Consider the following 17,289-nt stretch of genomic DNA (forward strand, 5'->3'; position numbering starts at 1 on the left):
TAAGAGAAACAATGGCTGCATCCTTGCAGACAGCACAGCAGCCATGTTCTGATTCAACAAGAAGTGAGAGTTAGACTTGCTCTCTGTGCCAGTTAGCTCTTCATGAAAATGGATGATTATTTATCTCTGCTTTGCACCTAGAAAGGAAAAAGAATATCCAAGCAGACACACTGAGCATGGTTGAACCATATTTCTCAAACATGGCAGATGCATCATTTTTTATGCATTACTTCAGTCTGTGTACCACAGATGGGGATTTCCCAAGACTCGTCTGCGACAAAGCACAGTCACTGGTATCCTGAGTGTGACTCTTTTCTGGTAATCGTTTAGTAATCCTGACAGACTCCCAGAAATGTTTTGTTGTTATTACTGCCTAGCTGAATAAGCCTTGAGATGTGTTCTTAAAAAGTAAGCAAGTAGGGGCAATTCAATTTTTTTTTATTCCTCTGTCCTGCTCCACAATGGGATCTCAAGCTGGTCCTTCGCTTGTTAATGCATCCATCGTTTGAACTTCTAGATTTTTGTAATCATGATTTTGTTACATGGAAAACAGCCTGTTTGGTTGAGCTTATTTCGCTGAGAAGGACTGGATGTCTAGAGCTCTCTCTGATGAATCCATATTTCATCTTCTTTTAAGACAAAGTGATACTGAGAGTAGTTCTCTTTTTATTTGTAAGGTTTTCACTGAGTTTTAGCTTAACCAAGAAATAATTCTTCCAGATTTACAACCAGGATTTCGTTCATCAGAGGAAAGTTTTCCTTCTAGATGTTTTTGCACTCTTTCATAAAATCCATGCACGTTCTACTATAGCAGAGGAAGCATTGGTAGCTTTTCAAAGGCGTACGCACTTTGAAGAACTTTGTAGGCATACATTGTTGCAATACCTACATGCCTTTTTGCACGTATTACTCAGCCTACTTGTCTTCCTGCAAAGGAGCATCTTTTAGCCCCAACATTTTGCATAACCCAGTTACTTGAGGACTTTCCTAAATATATGCTGTCGTACTCTCCCAGTATGTTTTGGGGGCAATAGCAAGCCAGTGTGGAAAGGAGGCAGATCAGGAACGACTGAATATCAACAAAATGTTTTGAGGGTGATTCCTGTATTCCCATTTTCTCTCTCTCCATAACACCAGAGGTGGTGCCCGTAGCCCTTTTGGGCTATGATAAACTGATCAGAGCTCAAGGAGGGCTACTGCTGTGGTGAGAAGGCCCAGTCATTGATAATCCAGAGTTGTGATGTCCAATAATATAATTGAAGATTTGGGAGGGCGATTTCACCTTCTAGTTGGCATTGTGTTAGTGTGGAGAGAGCTATCCAAGGAACTCCGCCATCCCAGATCAGCACCCTCTTTACGCCATCCACCCTGCGGAAACACTGGTCTGGGACTGGGTAGGGGGTGTTCTGTAGAGCATATAGGGACTTGGGGCGATAGATCATTCTGTAGAGGGCTGCACATCCCAGAAGGAATAGTGGCAGCTTCCTCCATCTTCCACATCAGCGCGTTATGCTGTTAGAATCTTCTTCAAGTTTTCTTGCAGAAATAAGTCACTGTCGAGTGTCACAAATATTCCCAGATAATGGAGTCCATGGGTTACCCATCGCAAGGCACTACCGCCTTTCATTAGGGGAGTATATGTTCCAATAGGGAATGCATCGGACTTGGATCACTTAATACAGAATCCCACATAGGTTCTAAAGACCTCCAGAACTTCTACAGCTGTTTGTATTGAGTGCTGGGGATCTGCGAGGTAGAGGAGGATGTCATCGGCATAAAGCGATATTGTCTTCCCAGCTTGGATCCCAACAAAGGCCTCTATTCTGGGTGTTTACCCTGATCCAGCCTGCCAGAGGTTCAAGGGCGATGGCAAAAAGTAGCGGCGAGCGTGGGCATTCTGCTCGGGTGCCTCGGGACAAGCAAAACTGGGCTGACATGACCCCCTTAACATGGACCCTTACCACAAGTTGTGTTTGTAACAGGTTAATCCATGACAAGAAATATGGGCCGTATCCCATCTTGCGGAGGACTGCCATCATATATGGCCACTCTAACAAGTCAAAGGACTTCTCAGTGGCCGGGCTTTCATACAGCCGTCCCATGTAGCAGGCTAATTCTAGCCCGGTTCCCTAAGGTGTCTCTACCAGCTGAGATTTTGATTTCTGAATCTCCTGAACTCAACTTTGCCCCTTCTCTTTCTTGGTCAGCCACACCAAAATCTTCCCTGCTTTGTTATCCACTTTTTATAGTCGTCTTTGGGTAGCACAGAACTGGGCTCTCGCCTCCTGCCATGCAAGGGTGGCATATTCTCACCTAACCTCTTTCAGTCTATGGACTTTGTCTTTGGTGGGACTGGCCACATAGTCTGCCTCTAGTTGTGTGAGTTTATCTTTGAGTGCCCTGCACTTCCTTTCCTGCTCCTTCCTTAGGCCCACTCTCCTTGCTGTTAAATGTACCCGCAGTAATGCTTTGTATGCCTCCCATATAGTAATCGGTGACTGGGCTGTGTTTTCGTTTTCCATTCAATAATTGGTCTTAGTGGTGTGGATCATTCCTTTCATGTCCCTGTTATACAGTTCCCAAGCGTCCACTCTCCACGGGACCTTCAGACCCGGGCTGCCATGAGAAACTCTGTGAGCAAGGAGGAACGGTCTGAGTTTTCTCGAGCAAGGAATATGGTATCAGAATATCTGCCCAGCTGGTGTTGGGGCACATTCTTAAACATAGTTCTCAAAAATGTTGTCTCATTGTGTGTATATTTTCCATTAGATAATATTTTTGTAGATGATGTTTAGGCCATAATATCTTATGCCAGATTATATTACATAAACTATATTGGTGTCCAAGCCCTTTAGTCTAAATCCAAAGGCTTCCTTGTTAAATCTGCAAAATATATGATAGGGGATCGGCACTTCCAGACTGTAGATATTCCTATTGGACTAGCTTCAACCCATCTATTCTTCACAAAGCCGATGGTGGAAGTGATGACACACTTGTACTTGTACATTGTTATCAGTATTTGAATAACTGGCTCATGAATGCATCATTCCCCTACTATTAATGTAGACTCCATCTGTTACAGGCACATTTTTTAACGTTTTGGTTGTCTCCATAAACGGGAACAATTCTTATTTCATCTCTGTGGAGAAGATCCAATGTATTGGGGCAGTTCTGTAAACTTGACAAATTCTTACTTTTCCTCCACATCAGAGGCCTGCCTTTGTTCCGCAGCACAGACTGCAACATTTTCCAGCATGTTTACTGTGAACACCTTGTGGTTGAAGGCTTCTTGCATTATCTTGGTACCCCATGCACACTTGCAGATGAGGGCCCTTCAGTGGGCTTTACACTTTCATGGAATCTGTTTCACATCCACTTACAAGATCAAAGTTTCTTCCCTCCCAAGTATAGACAAGCTATCTGTATTGATCAAAGTTTTACATTTAGTGATTGTTGTTAAACGTTCCTTTCCTTATTTATGCGAAACTGTCATCCAGTCCGTTTAACTCTTATCTGAGTAGAATCCTCTCTTGTGTGATTAAATAATCTCTCGAATCATTTAAATGTTAAAATGTTAACAAAAATACTTAAAAATAAATCAAGTTTAGTGTTGACAGAATTTATCGATAAGTATAAGTGGGTTTATAGAGGTAGTAGGTATAAGAAAGTTCGTTATGAAGAATAGAAGCCACGTTTTCTGAAATGGATAGCTATATAGAAGGTCTTTAACAATGTAAAACGGGATTATTTGTATGGGCTACCAAAATATATGAACTTGAGTCAGTATTTTTGCAATGTAGTGAGGGATTTGTACCCCTTGGTATAGTTACAAGAGATTGCAAGCCCAGCATGAATGACTCGGATGTGTTTGGGATTTTTTTCTGCTTATGAAATAAATAAATAAATTGTTCAAGCCAGCCATGATGCCCTTCTCTAAAGGAGTTTGGAGGTAAGATTGCGATATGGCTATTTAGGTGGAAGGTGAAAGTAGCAACATACTTAGGTATGATGGCAAGAGATCATCTAAGACTTTATTTATGGAATTATTTGTATTTCTCAAGTGGGCTGGGACATATGTTTCTTCCCTCATCGTATTACAAGTTTTGCAATTAAAATGCATTGTTGTTTTTCCTGCTGCAGTGTATGCTGGGATATAGGCATTAAGAAAGGAAAAATCTGCTAGAATCAGGTTACTCCTAGTTTCTCAAGGGATTGCGTGTAATTCCTTTGTCATCATATACCTCGAAAATACTGGTGCCCGCGGTATTGGTACTTCTGGATGCAGGATTACCAGTGCTGTTCCACTGCACCTCTAACAAATGTGCTTCTCAGTGTCTCTACCTTGTAATAAAGGTAAAGCTGTCCAGGTCCTGAAAATATATCTTCAGAGATAGTTAAACATAAATCCGTGAGTGTGTGAATTGTTTGAAGATGTTCAATATTCAGTATATGTATAATAATAACGTCTGTATACAGCATAGGATTTAGGCATATAGAGGGTTATAATGCATGATGAAATGTTTTACCTAGGCTTCCACTTTTCACTTCAAAATTGACCTAGAAGCCACCCTTCAGAGGGTAGTTATGTTTTACTTATTTGAAGACATACCATATGCCCTGCGGAATACAGCAACCACAACAGTGCGTTCTCCGTTTGGGAAATGAGATCCCGAAATGTACAGAAATTGCATCAGAATGTTCTAATTGGAATACTGTGACATTCTTGCTTTTCAGTGACAAACGTAATAGCACAACAGTATTATTGGACACAGACGGCAGGCGTTCTCGCACTCCATGAAAAAAACAGCTGGTCAGCATATGCTTCCATTAGCTCTAATCTCTGTTCAATAATCTACACATAGTTCATCGTGGTAAAATAGTTTCCTTGGAGAAATGGATTGAAAGAGCTTTCTTACTACGAAATCAGATAATTGCCTATCCAAATTAAAGTTCGCCACATTTAAAAATGTGTGTATTATTTTTTTCTTTACCAAATTAGGTAGTTGCGGATGTAGCGTTCCTTTAGACAATACATGCAAATAATAACTCAGTTGCCGGTCGATCTAAAAGTGAGACATCCAGGAGGATTCCCTCGTCGCCTGGCCCACTTCCTAATGCAGAGGAGCCCATGAGTTGCATTCATGGACGGGAACCTCTGGTAGTGGTTCCTGCCTATCTATAGAGATATGTTTGAGGCCCGTTGACAACTCTAGATTTTTCAAGCTAGTGGGCGTAAACCCTCTGTCACCCTGCCTGCCTTTACTACGTCCGCCAAACCCTAAATCAGGCTATCCGTCTAGCGTGGCACAGTGGGCAAAATACGATTTGCAATGCTACCCCGAGCGATTGCTAGTGGTTACACTATTTAGAAGAATACGTCCCATCTCCTTTTGGGTATTTGAGTGCCAGTAGTATTCCTGGAAAGGGGAGATTGGCGCAACTTACCGATTTTCCCACTGCCAATGTTTGTGAATTCTAAAAAAGTCAAACATTTGCTTCCATTCAAGGATACCTCTATGGGTGCAGATTTGCTACTTTTTTGGTAAACCGGTCATTGGGGAGGAGAGTCACGGAAACTCAACACCGATGCTGTGTGTGTAAAAGGCCGCTTTATTGGAACAGGTTCACTTACAACATTTTAACCTAGGCCTTTGCCTTACAAAACTAAAGCCTCGCTATACATCAATACCACCTAACCAACAATCCTCCCACCTCCGCTATCCCAACCTCCCCCCTCCCTGTCAGGTTCTCCTGCCACCCGTCTCAACTCCTGTTAAGCTAGTTCTCAATCCTACTCGTTTGTTCTCCTCCTGAACACATTGAATCTTCCTTCCTGCCTGACGTGACCTGCTGCTGTACCCCCCCCCTACTATCCAAAATTGCCCTGCCTTCCTGGCCATCTGCACGTGTTTCGTTGTCTGCCAGCTCACCTCACCTCACCGTCTCTCACACCTGTTCCTCAGCGACACCAAACCATAACAAACAACCCCAATTGTGCACCTGGTCGTAATCTAACGGCCTCAAAGTTAAGGGGAAACACAAGCCTAAAAAGACCAAGAAAAGCGTACAAATAAAATGGGACTATCAGAAAACAAGAAGGGAGGGAGGGCGGGGAAAAAAGTTCCTGCCCTACAAAAACGAGCCGGCCACCGTGTCACTTTATGATAAAATGGTGGCCGGCGACAAAATGGCCCCTCTATATAGGCCCCTCTAAATAGCCCAAAAAACACCCAAAATAGCCCACGGCGCCTCGGACCGCACCACCTTCCCCAAAGACCCCGGGGGGAGACCTTATTCTTCGGCAGGTCCCCGCCAGGACCCCATTATTATATATAATGAATATATTGAAATATTTTAGTGAAATCAGGACAGTGAAAAAATCAACCACAGCCATAGCAGACCCGACTGAGTGCCCCGAGACCCAGCTGCCAAACACAGAATGCATTTATTTGGTAGTGTCCCACCTTAAACATCCCCCTGAAGCTACGCGTGCTAAGGTCTGATAACCGTGGGTGGTGGAATAGCATTGCACATCTCCTCTACATTTCATAATGGTTTCTCCTACCTGCATTAGTATATTGAACTGCATGTGGAAACTGTAAACCAGCTGCCACAATTTAGCTGTTACTACAAGAAGTTTTAAGTTGCTTTGTGACGTCTTCTGTCCTATGAGTCCCCTCAAAATGAGTTATTCTTAGCTGACAGTGGAGCCCTATCCAGTATGTCCTTGCAGCCTTAATGATTTGAAATGTTGTATTGCTCAGCAAAAGAGTACTGGGCTAATAAAAGAATATTAAGTGGCAAATTTATTCCTGGAATTAAATTAGTAGTTAAGAAAATACAAAGTCCTCTTGCACATCCCAGTAAAAAGAAAAAAAATACACAATATTTTTTTAGGCAATACTAAAAAGAAATGTAAATTGCTGTTTGTTGTCATATATTTTTTTTAGAAATACTCGTTGATTGTAAAAGATGTACATTACGTCTTTACTAGTCCGTATGTTGAAGAAGACTAATATGTTCAGTGTCCTCAAGTTAACCGTGCAGCTTGTGATGACCCAGGATACATTTGTACATAAGAGTACCAGGCTGTTACGGTTTGCCCTGCAGCAAGGCTTTACCAAGGTCATCGCGTCTGTAGGTCAATACCTGGACTGCAGAATGGGAGGTTAATGTGTAAGCGTGAGATCGAAAACGGAAAGCACTAAACTGTCAATGGGTAAGCAAAGTTGGGCAAAAAATATGCTAATGATAAAATCAGCTGTGTGTATGCACAGCAGGGAACAGAAAAAAACTGAAAATAGAGGTGTACGTTTATTGCTTTTATGTATTTCAATCAGATGGCTCTAACTAAGATTATTAGGAAAGTGATGGGATTGGCATATGATTAACACTTTGAAAGTAAATAACAAAGCTGGATTGACCACACCTCTATGTTGAATCACTAATACATTAATCCAGGAAGGCCAAGGGTGAGAGTGGGGTGAGGCTGGTAAGCGGTTAAACTGCACCACTGAAAGGTTGTATATCCAGGGCGAAGGTGAGCCATACCATATACATAATGTGTGCTAGAGTCAAAAACCTGCGGGAGATCCGGTCTTATTTGCTACAGAAGATCTGCATGTAGTGTGAACTCTAGGATAAACGATAATTTCTTGACTGATAGGTAGAGCTCCTATGCCGTTTGATCAAACTAATGGTCTGATTTATGTTGGTGGAGAGGACACTCCATCGCAATGGCGACCGAGTTCATGATGCCTTGAATGCTGAGCCGTTGACATTTTGCCCTTTATTGGAAATGTTTAATTCACCCAAATGTCCGTGGGCTCCAGTACAATAAATCTGGGATGCTCATTTTAAAATGTCGTCCTTACACCGGTCTTTTCTGTGTGTGTACATACCGAGATGTGTTAGTGCGGGATTCACAAGCTCCTGCGTTGGTGTTGCAGAATTACTGTGATGAAATTGTATTAAACTCGTTTTTCTAAGATGCAGGATTGAGCAAATGGGGGCTCTGGGTAGGTTTCATGGGAAGGCTGTCTCAGCCTTTCATGCTATGTAACCTCGACACGAGTGCTTAATTTTTAGGGTCGAGCCTGCGTTGCATGCGCTCGCGCATGCGTTTCGCAGCGAGACTCTTTTGTATTTATAAAAGGGCTCGGAGCCCTGTCAGCTTCACATCAGTGTTTTTTATTGGTTGGTGGGCTTCCCAAATAAAATCTGCTTGCTTTCATTAGTCGAAGGCACGCATATGGCATGCCTTTTCCGGTGGCTAGCCCTCCTCCAGCGCAGCGACCAAGTACAGAAAACATGCGAGGCTCGCTGTTTTCCATCGGGCTCGTGGACTTCTTTTTCTCTAATTTACGCGCCCGATCTCGCTTGGCAGAAGTCGAGCGCTTTACCTACTTGATTTCACTTTTTTGGGATATGTACATAAATGCACTTTTGCCCGATAGGTGAAAAGTCAGGTTAGGAGTTTACAACGCGATCAGCTCTAACTTGAGCAAACACGAGACCCGATGCATTGTAAATGCTTGTTTGTTGTAACTATGGGAACGCAGTTTTTTTTGTTTTTTTTACAGGAGCATACTTTTTGGGGTACATCTGAACTATAGCAAATTTTCTTTTGGAATTTTGATAATTACAACTATTTGTACTGGGGAAGGCCTATATTGGATGTTTTCCTTGCAAAAAGCAAGATGTTCTATTTTTTTTCTTGTGTTCTTTGTAACTAACGACCACTGTTGTGAAGGATTCTTGTTAGATTAGTCCCTACCGTCAGGCTTGAAAACCCTGGTAAGAAATGCTTAATCATCAGCATCGGGATAGAGTTGTCTAACACAAATGTCTGTGTAGCTTTTCCATCATTTTGTATGATCTGTGATCTGCAAGGCAGACAATGAGATTAAGAGCCATAAGGCTACCACAGCTCAGATGTTTCTGGTGCACATCGAGCAAAGGGAATTCTCTCAGAGATCTGCTCTTTCAAATGATTTCCGCTACTAAGGTTTGCCTTTTGAGGTACCGTGTGCAGCACTGGATTGCTGCAGTTTATAGAAGGATAATCTTTATGCCTTGTTTACCTTCTCCCTGGGTTTTTGTCACCATTGCCAACTGCAGTCATTTGGGAAGACTCCTTAGGCCCAGTCTCTGGGCAGTTGGCCCAGAGGAAAGTTATCCAGGAAAATGTATTACACACCAAAAATACAGTTACTAAAGGAAAGTAAAAATCTCCTTTGTGCATTCCACTGAATGTGCAGTTACCTGTTTCATTACGTGAAGGTCCCTTATTCCTATTGCAGTTTCATTTTTATTGTGCTTTTTGGGGATTTTTTATAGTATGGATGTAGGCCTTGGCCATTGTTTTACATTACACAAGTCTGTTGTTGTGGAACGCCAGGTTTTTACCGGAACATTTTCTGATAGTTTGTTTGGAGGTTTTAGGTATTGCTGATGCATCTTCAATAGATATTGTAAAACGTGTTGCTGAGGGGTTGCCTTAGGAATTTTCTAAAAAGTGTAGTTATCTCTGTGTAACCTTGATAGATGCTGTAGTCAAAACTGAACATCCTTCAAAAGATTTTGTGGAAAATATTATTGCTGTGTTTTTTTTTCTCCGTTTGGCCATTATTTATGTGTTCTTTTGTAGACAGACGTGAACACATCACTATTATGGGCCACTTTCAGAAGCTACTATATAATGCATTTGTAAGCGTTTTGCCCAGTGATGATAGTTCTACATGTGATTGTTGCTGGTGTGCATAGTGTTGATAACGAGGAACAAGTATTTATCATTGCTGAGTCGTCGATAAATACTGTTGGGAGTCTGTTTTATTTCTATTTTTTTCTACAATAGGTGGTATGAAAAAATTGTTTTTTGCCCTTGTATAGTTCATTGGCATTATTTAATTTGTATGCCATGGTGAGCCGGTGACAGATGCTGTCAACCTCATACAGCGCTATTTAATTTGATCTGTGACGTTTTCTTTTTTCTCTAGAAATGACTACAGACATACCTGGATCAGTGAATTTGCCCATCGCTTCAATGGCAGCAGGGCAGGTGAGGATGGCTGGACCGATGCCCGCCAGAGGAGGAAAGCGACGCTCAGGGTAAGCTGCTTCCTGTTTATAGAGGATGGTACCCTAAAGTAAGTTTTTTTTAGATTTGTCATTTAGTCAAGCAAGAAAATGGTTATTATTTGCAATATATATATATATATATATATATATATATATGTCTGTATTTATATGATATATGTATATGAATATGTGTACACACACATACATTTGTGTGTGTATATATAATGCAAATAATATAATAATCCCCTATAAGATCAAAAGCTGACCGGCATCAAATCCTTCTCCTTTGTATAATTGCCATCACACACATCCAATAGATGTCCCTATGGTGCTTAATTTGAGCCGATGTTTACCGATGGGGGCCACTAGCACTAATTATAGGGGACTGGCATTTATTTTTTGGCATCAATTACCAGCGCAATTGGGGGTGGGGGGACATACAAAAAGGAAGAGAAAGACAGGAAACCTGTCACAATGGGAAAAAACGGGAATCTGCACAAGTCAGATAAATGGACAGGGGGTGTCTGGTAGTCGATTGAAGAGGCTTGAGGGTGATTTAGGGCTACACAACTTTGGCATTCAAGGCGCTGACATTCAGTTTCACTGGCCATAGGTTCTGAGTAGAGCCCTGTGCACTTGCACGCAATTACTAACTAACCACTGCCTGCCTACCTGAACAGTTGCAATCCCCTTCCACACAGGCAGCTCCACTCTGCTTGACTTCTACTAGCACATATCACGTGCAGACACAGAAAAAGACCCGTAGGCTGAGCCTTCTCTTACAATACTCCTAAAGTGTAGAATGACCTCTCCCTACACTTAAAAGGCTCCTCGTCACTTCCGGAGAACCGCAAGAAGCTGAAGACTTGGCTCTTCAAATAACCCTCCGCCGTAAGCAGGCTTGTACCTACACCTGCTCGGCGCCAGGATACCCACCCGGGTAATAGTGCACTTTGCAAATACACACAACATAACATAACATCCTGCACATGCTTTAAAAGACAGGTTTGTAGATTTAAAGAACTAAGTTACACCTTATTTAGATTAAAACATATTGCTGTCAAATGTTGAGTGCTTTCTGCCAAAGAATAATAAAAGCAACCTGTGTAGAAAAGCTACTTCTCGGTTGCATCATCATATACCTGGTCATAGAAACCTCCTTCATTTGGTAAGTAAGCTATTCTGTGCTCTACCCTTCAGGCTGAATGTGGACTGAAACCCCTAAAGTGCTGATTTCCCCCAGTGATGGGCACCTTTTTGATATGTGGGGCAGTTAGCAATGAAGCCTTCAAAGCTATATGCACCCTTTTTTCGCCCCTGCAAGTTGGGTTTTTAACATATCCAGGATTTGTGATTTTACCTTGAGGGGGACTGAGAAAACATCCACAATATGGCAGAGTTTTTGTGTGTTGGCAGGGAAACTTACCCACCCAGACATTTTTTTAAACTAGACACCTAGGGTACTCCAAGGTGATGTGGCTTGTGTGGATCCCAGTACTTGCAAATCTCAAACTTTGGTTTATCACATTTATGTAAGGGAACGCTCCAGAATCTGAGTGTCATCAAAAAGTCCCTCTTCCCAGTGAACCCACACATCTGATAAAAACAGTAGCCCACTTACGTGCGAGGGCCTGTCTCCTGCAACAGAAAAAGCTCTAAAATGTAGCATGGATACAGCAAGATTTTTCCTTTGAATTTCAGTCACTCTGAGGGTGTGGCTAGACATTAATGGGATAGGCCAGCTGCAGGGACACCAACCAACCCCTGGCATACCTGAAAACTAGACACTTGGCGGTGTTCAGCAAAGTGTGTCTTGCCTGGATCCCACTAATTGTCCTTGCCTACAATGCTCTATAATTGTCAAAGTGTGGGTTACAAAGCTCATCCTCCACATTTATGTGACAGAAAACCTCACCATGGTATACCCTGGGTCTTTAGTTTTCAGAAATGTTCATGGTTTGTAGGGATTATTGGGTTCCAGTTGACACAAAGGCCAAATACTGCATCTACACCCCATGGCAGATGGGAACATTTTAAGTTCTTTGGACATAGTTACACATGGGCTGGCACATAGGTGGTGAACGGCCCTTTCTGCCTCCTTTCAAGGGCAGACAAAGTATTTGGTGCCTTGGGGTGGGGCCCAGTGCCAAAACTGGCTGGCACAGTCCAGTCTTTTTCTCACTTGTTGTTCCTAATGATCGTGTGCACTTCTTGGTCCCCTAGGGTGGACATATTGGAGGTAAATTCCCTAATCTGTCCCAAAGCGGGCAAAATTACTCTCTGGGACCAGAGGATTTGTTCAGAGCACCCAATCACCCAATGCCAGCATGGGTCAGCCCCTCACTTTACACTTTTTGTTTTGTATATCCTGTTACTCTGTTGGGCTCTTTTCAAGACCCCCCCCCCCCCCCCAAAATCCCTGCCCCCCCCGATCACCCCCACTCAACAAGCCATTTGGCCTCCGGTGTGACCGAAAACCCACCAGACTATCACAGAAAAAAAGTGAGAAAAGGAGTGGTATGCTGGGCTTCCCCGACCTGACTTTGGGTTGTTTCCCAACCTCTGGGCACCAATTCTTTTTGCCCCCCACCTCCCCGCCTTTAGTGAGACAGGTTTGAGGATTCAATGCCAGCCTTTCTGTTCCAGGGAAACCGAAAGCCCATTTGACGTCAAAGAGTGTCCTAAAAAGGAATGGTTTGAGCTGATGGCATACGTTAGCATCAGGTACCACCCCCAGGCACCCTATAGTCTTCCTCTCTCTCCCCCATTCCCTGCAAAGAAGCATACATGCGTATGCTGTCTGCTGGCCTATATGTGAAAACTATGCCAGAAGAAATTCAAAAAGTCTTTCACTTTACATGAGGAATGGCTCCTGAATTAGTTATCTGTGCTGTGGGGGGCAAGAGGTGCATAAAGACTGTTTTTGGGTCACCAGGTGGGATGGCAGAATGTGCCAGCACAACTGCGCCATTCCTGTTTTTGAAAATGCTTTTCTTGGTGTCATTGTTTAGGATCCAGGCGGTATGGAGGCAGCCAATGCTAGATAGGCAAGACCCCCCCTCCCTTTTTTAGGTCGAGTCTAGACAGCTCACATGAGCTGTCAGAAAGACCTGTTGGATGGAGTATAGCACTTTGCTCCAGCCTGCCGCTGCTTAGCATTGGTTGAAAGCAGTGTTGCTCTCGTTTTTCTGATGCCTAACTGGTTTGGCAGCTGATACGTCACTTCCTGTACTTAACAGAGGAGCACCGGCCAAGTACTGTTTAATTATGCCTGGAGTGTTTTTCTGTTGTTTGGACAGACTATTTTTCTTTGTTTCCTGCCTCTCATGTTTGTCAGTAAGCACTCGTGTTCACGAGTGCAGTTCGTTTTCACGTTTGCCCTTCACTTGGTCCTTAATTTACATACTCAGTAATTACAAGTAGTTGTGTTGTGCGTGTGTTTTGTAAAAATTTTTGTGTCTATATAGCATGAAATCGACCCAGGAATGGATCCTCAACAGCGTCTCTCCCCGCACAGTGGGAGAGACAATACTACAATATTCACTGCACTCGGGGAAACTTACCCCATTATGCTTTGCAGGCATTCCTTTTACAAAACATTTTTGCCTATAGCTCATCCTGTGGTGGTCCTAGGGCAATGGGGCCACAACCACATCATTCAGAACGATGTGCTCTTTCTGTTCAGGCCATCTTGTGGGACACACTAGGTTAGCGGGGGCCCAAAAATCATAACCTCTTCCACCATTCAATGCATATTTAAATTCTCTTATAGCTGGAACTTTAGTTTTTATAGCTGAGAGGAGTTTGTGTTACAAGGGCCTTGTTTGTAATAATAGTCTGACAACCTAACTATTATTTGATTGGCCTGCAAATGTGAATTGCACTATGCTGTCCAAAGGCTGGAAGATGATAGTTAGTAGTGCCTTGGAGCAATTGAGTAGGCTCCACAGGGACATCTAGCCACGACCAGTGGTACTGCATCTTCTGCTAACGCACAAACACAGTTTTTTTCTGATAAAGGTTCACTATACAGTGTGACTAAATATTTCAGCAATTTCACTGAGGACCTGGTACTTCTCCAGCCATTTCTGGGTTTGGGGGACATTCTGAGCTTCTGACGTCAGAAGAAGTTCTGGCAGTGTTCTGTAACACTGTACTCTGAGTGCTTTTGGCTCCACAGGGACATCTAGCCACAACCAGTGGTACTGCTTCGTCTGCTGTTGACTCTACAGGGGTATCGAGCCACAACCAGTGGTACTGCACCTTCTGCTATTGACTCTAGAGGGACATCTAGTAATGACCTGCGGGACTACACCCTTGTGCCGCTGACTCCACAGTCAAATATTCAATAGGCCTGCTAGACTGAAAATGTGTACTACACTGTGCCCTCAAGGGGCTGATTATATGGTTACCCCAGATATTTTCTCTATCATTCTTTATTATGTGATTATGCCCTCTAGGGGTTGAATATATGGTTTCAGGACCATGTTTTTTCCAAATACTATTTGTACTGTGTTGCTCTGTAGGGGCTGTTCAGACCATTACAGTCTAGTGCCAAGTGTATGAAGGGACACAGAAAAATGTATTTCTGATAAAGGTTTAATGTGCTGCATGGCTAAATATTTATAAGGCCCCAAATGTGAGATTTTCAATATCATTTACATCGCCAACAGCTCTAACTCTCGCTAATGTGAGACCTATTACATTGCAAATGCTTGTTTTATACTTTCCTCTTTGTGGGATTTCTGCAGTGTACACCTCCCCAATCTGCACCTTCAGAGGGGGACTGAAATACTGCTTCAGGTGCTTGGGCATGTGCAACGCAGTGCCAGATAAGCTGTTCCCCTCCCCATTACTTTTTGTATATACTTCCCTGGTGTCTAGCGGACTATCTTCCATCCTGGGACAGGTATATTGGGGTAAAGCCCCTTATCTGCTCTCAGAGGCAAAAAGGCTGTGTTGGCCCAAGGTGGTTGAGGGAGTATTAGACCACGTCATGTTGCCACTTCCCCATCGTTATGTTCCCTGGTGGTTCAGTAGAGTGGATTTCTGCCAGTGCTCGTTCTCATACAGTGATAACTGATCATAGATTGGTTTCAAAAGAGAATCCCCCTTTTCAGTGGCATCACTCCCATCCAGTTTCAGGCATACAGGGCTGAGCTATGACTTTTTGTACCTGTCAAACTGAAAGCAGCCAGAGCTTTAGAATTCAGCTGCTTTTAGTTTCAGCGATGTCAGCTCACATAGAAGGTGGAGTGTCACTGAAGTATAAAAATATGTATGTGTGTCTCGGGCTGTAAGGGAAGAACTTCCCTTGCAACCTGAGGTTAAGGGGGAAAGGGTGTGAAAAGTGGGTCCCCCGGAGCAAGTAACAGAGAGTTTCCCTGCCGTGAGCCTCAGGATATGATCCTGTTCTCTGCACTACACAGAGAGAGCAAAGAGCGTGAACATCACTTTCTCTGCCCTGAAGGGGTTAAAAATGTTATTTTATTGTACTTGTTTCCTCTTTTGATCACACTTTTTAAAAAGTAATTGTGACAAAAGCAAAGTCTGCTAGTTTACTCCGTTACCGCAAATGCCAATTTTGTGGCTGTTTCACTCCGTGCACCATCTTACTTCAACACTGGTTGCAGCAGTGAAACCTCTATTTACTCCAGTATTGGAATTTTCATAGAGTCACATGCTTGAATACTTTTCTGTCGTTGAGATGGGAGTCCTCGTTGTAATGAATAAGATATGCTTAAATGTATACCTACATTACATGCATTAGGCCTTTAGCTTAGTAACATATCACAGTCATTTTGTAAAAAAGACCATAACTCAAAATTTCAACCAATCAGCCTGCACCTCCCTCTAGAAGCCTCCTGTGAGGAACTGCCTTCCCTTGGATTTTCCATAGCACGTCGTGCTGAGGAGTCTCCTTTGAGCTCTGCTCAGTTTTTCTCTCAGAAACGTATTCCCTGGGATGTAGGAGTTTACATCTCTTCTTCTGGTGCTTCAAACTGGCTGCCATGTCAGAGACACCAAAAAAGGGGCTTTTCAGATCCTGTGCGACCTGTCTGAAAAAGAGATTATATGTGGATGACCCACATGATGATTGCATGTACTTCTTATACCAAAATCACAAGACCAAATACTGCAAGATATGTAGAACATTTTCTATAAAGACTTTGAAGGACGGAGAGGGTCGTCTTCTTTTGTGGCTTTAAAAAGTTAAATCCGGCCTTTCAGCCTCTGACGAGGACAGTGCCTCATCTTCTATCTCTGTCACAAAGACACCTGTTAAGAGACAAAATGAAGGCTCAGATATTAATGAACCTCCTAAAAAGGCTCTTCAAACATTCACAGCCCTGCAAAGAAAATGCAGTCTGGCATGCCGAGAGAGTCAGGCTCCCTCATAAAACCCAAAAAGAAAACTCTTTCTGAACCCCCAACACCACCTCTTAAATTAAAAATAAATTCAAGAAGCCAGGATCTGCATCGTGGGTGGCACCATCGTCGACTACGTTCTCTTTGCCAACTTTATCATCAGTGACATCAACCATAGTAACTATTTCAGTGTCGACGACGACGGGCTCAGGATCTTCGACGACGATGCTTTCATTCTCGTCTATAGGGCGACCCATCTCATTGTTTACGACCCTCCCATCGACGGTCTTGTCTATAAACCTCACGTCGACAACCCCGCCGACTATACCTTCAACGACGCCTCTGTCGATGACGCTCTCGTCGACGATACTCCTATTGACGGCATGCTCGTCATCGATGCTCCTGTCGTCCTTCGACGATACTCCTGTCGACGGCCTTCTCGTCGTCGATGCTCCCATCTACGACAGCGACTCTTCTATCGTCGACAATCAAACTAATGCCTACAAAAAGGTCTTAATTGACTCTTTACCTGTCGACGGAGCATACGCCACATACAAAGATGTCCAGGACTCATCTAATGCCATGCATAACATCCCAAAGTAAGGTATCAAGACTTTTACCATCACGCCTCTTGGATGATGATGATGAGTCAGATGATGACTGAGTATATGGAGTGGCTAGGAGTCCATCCCAATTACATGTGGAATGTCAGGAATATTCTAACGATGACTCATATTATGACCAGCACTACTATGAACCGCTTCCTCAACAACAGCAGCAGGAAATGGTATGTCTGCCCTTCGGTCTGGTTTCTGACCTGTAAGCCATGCCAGCAGATTA

At 43.2% G+C, this 17,289-nt stretch overlaps 1 protein-coding gene across 4 annotated transcripts in view; it reads left to right on the forward strand.

Annotated features, from left to right (window-relative positions):
* The window catches only part of ARNT2 (aryl hydrocarbon receptor nuclear translocator 2), a 684,205-nt gene that overhangs the window by 52,021 nt on the left and 614,895 nt on the right, over nt 1-17,289 (forward strand). For all 4 annotated transcript variants that reach the window (XM_069222996.1, XM_069222993.1, XM_069222994.1 and 1 more), the window contains exon 3: nt 9,999-10,110. In XM_069222996.1, the coding sequence (XP_069079097.1) occupies nt 9,999-10,110 (112 nt within the window). The remainder of the gene's footprint in view (nt 1-9,998; nt 10,111-17,289) is intronic.

This window comes from Pleurodeles waltl, chromosome 3_1 (genome assembly GCF_031143425.1).
Source record: "Pleurodeles waltl isolate 20211129_DDA chromosome 3_1, aPleWal1.hap1.20221129, whole genome shotgun sequence".
Lineage (NCBI taxonomy): Eukaryota > Metazoa > Chordata > Amphibia > Caudata > Salamandridae > Pleurodeles > Pleurodeles waltl.